At 36.9% G+C, this 7150-nt stretch overlaps 1 protein-coding gene across 1 annotated transcript in view; it reads right to left on the bottom strand.

The window, feature by feature from the left end:
• Window positions 1–2661: 2661 nt before the first annotated feature.
• LOC104161693 (serine/threonine-protein kinase Nek1-like) overlaps window positions 2662–7150 on the bottom strand; it is a gene marked incomplete at its 3' end in the record, with an annotated part of 17503 nt that continues 13014 nt past the window's right edge. The window contains exons 11-16 of the mRNA XM_009700212.1: window positions 6798–6857; window positions 6487–6546; window positions 6298–6345; window positions 6131–6205; window positions 2876–3054; window positions 2662–2793 (exon numbers count right to left, since the gene is read on the bottom strand). Coding sequence (XP_009698514.1) covers window positions 2662–2793; window positions 2876–3054; window positions 6131–6205; window positions 6298–6345; window positions 6487–6546; window positions 6798–6857 — 554 coding nt within the window. The remainder of the gene's footprint in view (window positions 2794–2875; window positions 3055–6130; window positions 6206–6297; window positions 6346–6486; window positions 6547–6797; window positions 6858–7150) is intronic.

The following is a 7150-nucleotide window of genomic DNA, read 5'->3' as shown; positions in this document are numbered from 1 at the left end:
TTTTTTCAGATGTTCCACCCCAGGTCAGGGACCTCCTCGGGTAGACAAGGCAGCTATGTTCAAGTTCCCGTAACTCAGCATCTGGCAAGCCTCCTAGTACATCCATATCATTGTTTAGTAGAGGAATCAGTTTCTGACAAACTGGTTACAAGTGGACTCAAAGGAAGCTTTCTATTAAAAAAACCCACACCACCGAGAAATGGTGTAAGATATTCTAACAAATGGTAGAATGATGAGGCAATCCCCTTTCCAATGTTCCCCCAGGCTTGTTTGACTGGCATCCAGCAACAGGCAGGAAGAAATTGGAATAAGCCATAGCAATAACCCATCAGGCTGAGACAGTTAAAGAAAGAATCATTTTGCAATACAGGACCTAATGCTAGTAATTCATAAATGAATTAGCACACTAACTAAACATCCTTACGTCTTGTTCTTTCTCTCCCCTCACTCCCCTATTCCTCCCAAGCAACAAGGAAATGAACTATTTCCATATGCTACAAACTCATTAAGAGGAAGACACAGATAAAACTACTTTGACACAATAAAACAAACACTGTAGCTGCTCTGAAAAGGCAAGATGATCCATGTAGGTGTTACCAGTAAAGAAACAAAAACTTCATAATCTCTGTATACTTGACTGTATATTTGTATATTTGACTCACTACCAGATTTTTACTGTAACTGTTCATTACATGTGAACTCAATTGGTGGATAGTGAAATCTGTCCAAACCTGTGTCTCATAGCTGAAGTTTAGCTCACAGTGTTGGAGGAGAGGTGCTTCCCAAGATTTAAAAAAAAACCCAAACCCTATTTGTCTCAAACTAAACACAAGAAAAACTTATTTCAACTAAATTTTATGAAAATGGTTTTCCCTGCTGTAAAGGTGAGTGACTCATTTTGCTAAAACATTTCAACTAGATTTCTTCTGGGTTGCATTTCTGTCCAAGAGACAATTTTAAAGATTGTTGATGCTGAATATACTTAGCTTTATATTAGTTCTGGTACTGTAATCATCAAGATTGATGATTGTTTGAGGGTTTCTCAGCTTCTTTAATATATGCTCTGAATTACCTGTCTTTAAGAAGGTTGCAATTATTTAAATTCTTCTGTTTGAGCTAAACATCCTGAACACTTATCTGTATATTTCACCTCCAGCTGAAAGAATAAAGTGCAAGAGAAAAATACTGCTAGGCTAGCTATGATAAATAAAATTGCTTCTAGATAATAAAGTACAAATACTACATTTTAAATGCTGAGAAATAGCACCTCAATTTAAGGCTAAAGGTAATCCAGTTTATAAATAGAAAAAAAATCTCTAACTACTTTGAAACTTCTGCACACTATTTTCATTGAGTGCTTCCAAGTTGATGTATTTGAGAAATACTGAATCAATTTCTTCTCATGATCTCCGTGTTACTCATAATTTGCAGCCTCTACTATAGTTCCTCTCAATTTTAACACATGTAAAACAGTTTACCCGGAGGTAGCCAAGTACCATTTAATATTGCGAAATGCGCAAGGCAAACGGTTTCCTAATCTAGGCAAGATTTGGGGATTGTGGCACTCTGCGTAAGGCATTGCGAATAAATAGAGTAGGATGGAAATACGCATCTACATCAGCCAGGAAAATACACCTTCCAGTACTGGGTTGTACCAGGAGGACTTTTAATTAGCTCACAACAGTCCAAATTACTATGAAGAAAATAAAACATATGTTGTAGTTTGCAAAATTGTAACATCAGTGTTAAACGTGTTACATTATTGCTGCAAATTTGAAAATAGAAAAAATCTACAAAGGCAAAATACATTAAAACAAAACTGAATAAAGTTAGTTTAAAAGAACAAATGTTTTCTTTGGCCACTTCCTTTTCCTCACATTAACTCCATTTATTTCTTCCTCCATGGGATACATCGTTGGATCTGCAGAAGTTTAAAGTTAGTTAGTAACGCTTACATTCTAAACTTCTAGAAAAAAGATATTGCCCCATTTACTGCTCACAAGTGTGGACACAGCTCTTTGGTCAGTATTAGCAGATCTGAAGAAGAGCAAAGTTTTGAAGAAGCTACTTGAAACAGTGAAATAATTTTTTAAAAAATCAGTACCTGTTTACAATCCTTTTATATATAAAATACTCAGTTTATAGTAACCCCAAAGAATAAACATCACCAAATTAGAAGTGACACACCATTATAACACCTGGCATTCACATCATGATGAAGAAAGCTCCTAAAAGTTTCCCACTGATCAATAAACAGGAGCTAACAATTCATAGATGTTCTCCTATGCTAGAGAGTCAAACACTTAGATAAAGAGATGACAGGAGAAGGAAGCATTTTGGCAGGTAACACAAAAAGTGGAACTATGAAAAAAGCAAAGGAGGAGGCTTATAATGTTATCCGCAACTGCATTAAACCAAGAATTTTGGCTGAAATCTAGTTTAGGTACAGCTGTTAGCAATCCATTTTTTCCACTATTGGGGAAGCCAAGGTTTCCATTGGTTCTAAAAGAATTGTGGTCTGCGAGAGACTAACACACAAACAGACAGCACGGTACCAATGGATAAAAGCGATTTTGAGACATGTCCAGCTACTAAATGAAACAAGACACAGAACAAGAATCTAACACGTAGGGATAGGTTTATGGATTATCATAGTCCAACCTGTTTACATTGGCTTGTTTAGACACCTCCTTCGATCTTTTCATTTTTTTCCTAACTGCACCAGCATCAGGTAAATGGTGATGACCTGCAGGCCCCTTAGGAACTCCTGGACGTATTCCAGGTGGAATTCCTCTGTAGATAAATATGTACAGTAACTTTCATTACTTTCATCTAAAGCAGACCACATGCAGCTTCTAATGGAACTTAGCCGTACCTTTCAACAACTTCTTGACCTTGCAGTTTCGCCCTCAATTTGGATTCCCTCTCTTCAGCTACTCTAATGTTTTCCTTTTGCTGTTGCATCTGGTCAAAAATAGCATGATAGTGTTCATATTGTCCTCTGGAAGACACGGGAAAAGGACCAATACCACCTCCACCGCCATAATATGGTGCCTGGAAATCAAAAGGGGTACGGTGGAAATCTCAAACACTGGTTTTAACAAGCCCTTCCAATTTTCACCTCTTCACCAGAATAAAAGCATTAATATGTTCTGCAACAATTCTGCGTTGGTCCTAGTTTTATTCCTGGCATGCCCCTATTTTAACAAACTACAAGATAGATAAATTAAAAACATATTTTTCTGTTAGCACTCCAGATTAACACATCATTTTACCTCCCTCTGATAATAGTCTAGTTATACATGAGATATTTGTCACACATTTTGGAAGTTATCGGTAACAAATCCATTGAAGCATAATCAGAGATAGACGTTCTTACATGGCAAAAATCAAAGTTTTAGCACAAAAGCTAAAAGCGATACAACACTAACTGAAGTACTAATGAGTGATTTGTAGCCAAACACCCACTTTTTCAAGAAACTGGGAGCAGCTGAGCACACTTCTAAGGTTGCTGGATGGCATTCAGTGCAGATTTATCTGACAATCCCCATTGTCACCAACGTATAATTTGGCTTCATCACCAAAATGGAGATGCTTCCCTACTAAAACTCAGATGAGGGGAACATCTACCACAAACTACTGCTTTATGTAAATTATGTCTGTCATTCTCAAAGCATTAGAGTTCCTACAGAACCTTCATGTGAAAATAACAAAAAAAATAATGTTGCAAGCAGCTGTGTATAGTAGTAGCCAAGGATGGATGCAGAAAATGTGAAACTGGCAAAACAAGGTTAAGGTTGTCAGCACATGCATAAAAACGCTCCCTTTACGCCTGGGGAAAACAGTCAAACAGCCCATGGTAGTGAATCTATGGAATTTGTTTTAACAATAGTGTCAATGTTCCTTCCAGAGTGGTCTTAAGTATTTTAAATAAATTCAAATAGGTGAGTGGAGATGTGACAGGTTTAAGGTTGCCTACTTAGGAGTTCCTGAATAGCTTATATTCGACAATGGAATTTAGCTCACACTCTGAGTTTCAGTTACTCAACACCCATCAATACTCCCAATAATCCATATGACAGAATACTAACTGAAAGATTTATCCAGGCATTCAAATAAATACGCAGGTATGCTGTTCATCTGAATAAAAATAACTTACTATACAAGACTACAGTTTCTACAGCTAGAAGGAAAAGTCTTGCTGTAGACACTACTCAAGGTTTCGCCTATCATTATTAGAGCTCAGTTTTCAAAAGGATTATGTAAAGAAATAGTATGATCAATCTCTAGGCAAATACTATGAAGCAGGTGCTCATCAACAGTCTACAGAACAGTAACAGCCCCTGCTAAAACCACAAACCCAAAGCCAAATCCTTGCCACCTCTCTCCTTACTTTCTCTTAAAAACAGGTGCCAGAAACCAACCGCAAAAGACAACGGGAGGCTAAAATCGCACAGTGCGTGACCCTGCTGTGCCCTCAGAAGAGGCTATACAGCTTGCATTAACGGAAAGCTCCAACAATGCTATTTGACAGCATCGAGATAGAGTTGCTGGATACACTTGTTTTCACGTTGGAGAAAGGAAAACCATAATTAAGTCAAGAATACTATAATAGTATATGGAAACCTGGAGTGATGCTAACTTAGCAGCCTGCAGTAAGATTTGTACTAAACTATCCAATCTGGAAAAGACATTTCGCTGAATTTTAAGGCATGTCTGCCATGACATTTTACACCAGTGACTCTAATATCCACAGCCACCGAGCCTCAGTTTCCCTAGATGATCGAGAACGCTGATAACGATGTAGCTGTAGCTACAACAGAACACTTTCTACGCTTGCAGTGTCTAAGGACCTTGCAATAAAACTCTCAAAGTTAATCAGAAACATGATGGTTTTAAGGAACACAGGTAACTCTCATCCAAATGTGACGATGCTGATCAACTGTGTTGTTTAGAAACTTGGATTGATGCCTGTCAGTTTCATCTTGAGAGAGAGAGAAGGACAGTATAGGAACCAAATGATGTTTTTTGATTTTTCCATCACATCAGCACCTGGTAGTTTTTAAAGTCTGGTATGCTTAAGTTTGCTTTTACATTTAAGTTTTACTTAGATGATGTGTGGCACACATCCGAAGATGATATCACTTTGAAATAACACATTTAATAAGCAGCTACTGAAACCTGGTCAAGTGCTTGTGTATTCCTCATATTCTTGTACAAGGAACAGAAAGTAAAACATCTATTCATTTGGACTCTACTGCTCACTCAGAGCTTGTTTACGAATACCCTACTAAACATGTTTAGGCCAAGTATTTTTGTAAGTCACTACCACCACAACAAATAGCTGTGTTTTAATTCATTTTCTATGGTCAGATAGATTTACATCACAGAAATAATTAAATTCCTGCACTGGTTCTGTCTGATGAAAGCACCCAGACCTTTATATTCAACTAACTTAATGGGGCTACTTCCCAGAACAGTTATGTTTCCATGAAACTATGACACACACAAACAGGCAAAAACAAACTGTCATAGGTATCAGATTAAATTATGTAATTAAATTATGTAAGAAGCCAATGGCTAAAGAGTTTACTGCTTTCAGAAAAAAAATAATCAGATTTACTCAGGAATTTTTATTCCCCCCTCCAGAACAACTTATCAGTATACATAAATATTTATGTTGCTAAATAACAAAGAATGCTTAGAAGCAGGTGTTTAATACTGGGGAAGAGGTCCATTATCATCATATGAGACCCTGGAAAAAGATGTCAACAAAGGAATTCAAGAACAAACTTGAGTGTGAAAGCAGCTATTCATGCATAGATTCAGCACAGGAAAAGTAGCAAAAGCAGGAGTGGAAAAAAGAAAGTGGTGCATGAAAACCATTACTGGCAGAAAGAGAAGAGATTCAGAAATTTAGTAAGTTTTAAAAATGAAAATTGCAAATGATCTCCAAAAAGCCAGGGAAGAGAGTCTGCGATACAGTTTCTCTTAAATTATCCATAGGTTAATCATGGGCAGCCCCAAGAGCTGACCTCCAAGAGCAGATCTTTCTGAAAAGAGAAGACCATGCCAGATAACCAAAGGTGGGGGGAACAGACTACAGCACATTTCTGCATCTGCTGCCAACCTTAACATCACCACTTCCACCTGAACCAAGCACATTCCTCCATCCTTGTTCCCTGGCTCTGTTTATTCGTTCCATCTGAAGGAGAAAACAATACAGGAAAACATAATTCAAGGAATTGCTAAGTAAAAATTGAACTTCACTATTAACACATTTTAAACATATTTTACCCTTTCTTTTTCCAGTCTTCTCATTTCATCTGCCTTCAGTAAACTGATCTGCAATGCGTAAGGATTAAACATGTTTAGTAACAGGGAAATCGAACTACTCCTTATTCTAACACAACGTATAACACACCACAGGATATTTCATTAAAATGACTATGGGTTGAAGAAGAAAGTCTCAAGAATCTTGTCTACCTGATCTCTCTGGCGTTTTTCTTTTTCAGGCAATTCTAACCTTTTCTTTTTTGAAGGTTCCTGAAAAATAAGCATATAATTTGGTATTTATTACTGAGCCATTATTTTGTCAAGTCTCTGTCAAGATAGCTTAGTGCTGTAATTGCTGGTGTATGTCCACAAAGATTAAAAAAATTTTTTTAAAAACATCACTGCTACGTAATGTTTGGGAAAAAAGATAAGGAGGAAAGGTTTGAAGGTTTTATTTTGTCATTCTTGCTCTGGACGTAGCTTTTGCTTAGTTTGAAAATTAACAGATGATTTCATGATACCTCAAACATTTTCCTCCTTTCTTCTCCTGGATTCATTTTCTTCACTGGAGCTGGAAAGGCCTGGATAAAAGGTGAAACTTCAAATTAGATAGCACGATGCCAGAATGAGAGAAAAATTCTAATTGGGGAAAAAAAAAAAATAAATCTTAACCTCACAACTCAGTATGTGCAAAACGGGGTTTAAAATAATTAATTCCTCAGGAAGTTTTACATGAAAAGCACTGCAAGGATCTAGGGGTAAATGCTACTGTACTTGTCCATCCTCTCCCAAAAGCTGTCTTAAAAGCTGAAGGCAGTAATTTTAAAATTAGTTTTGTCTTAATTTTCCTTTCTGGTAATATCATTCTGCATTT

This window comes from Cariama cristata, unplaced genomic scaffold (genome assembly GCF_000690535.1).
Source record: "Cariama cristata isolate BGI_N322 unplaced genomic scaffold, ASM69053v1 scaffold40805, whole genome shotgun sequence".
NCBI classification, from domain to species: domain Eukaryota; kingdom Metazoa; phylum Chordata; class Aves; order Cariamiformes; family Cariamidae; genus Cariama; species Cariama cristata.
Note: the sequence above shows the minus strand (reverse complement) of the source record. Positions and strands in the feature narration are given on the sequence as shown.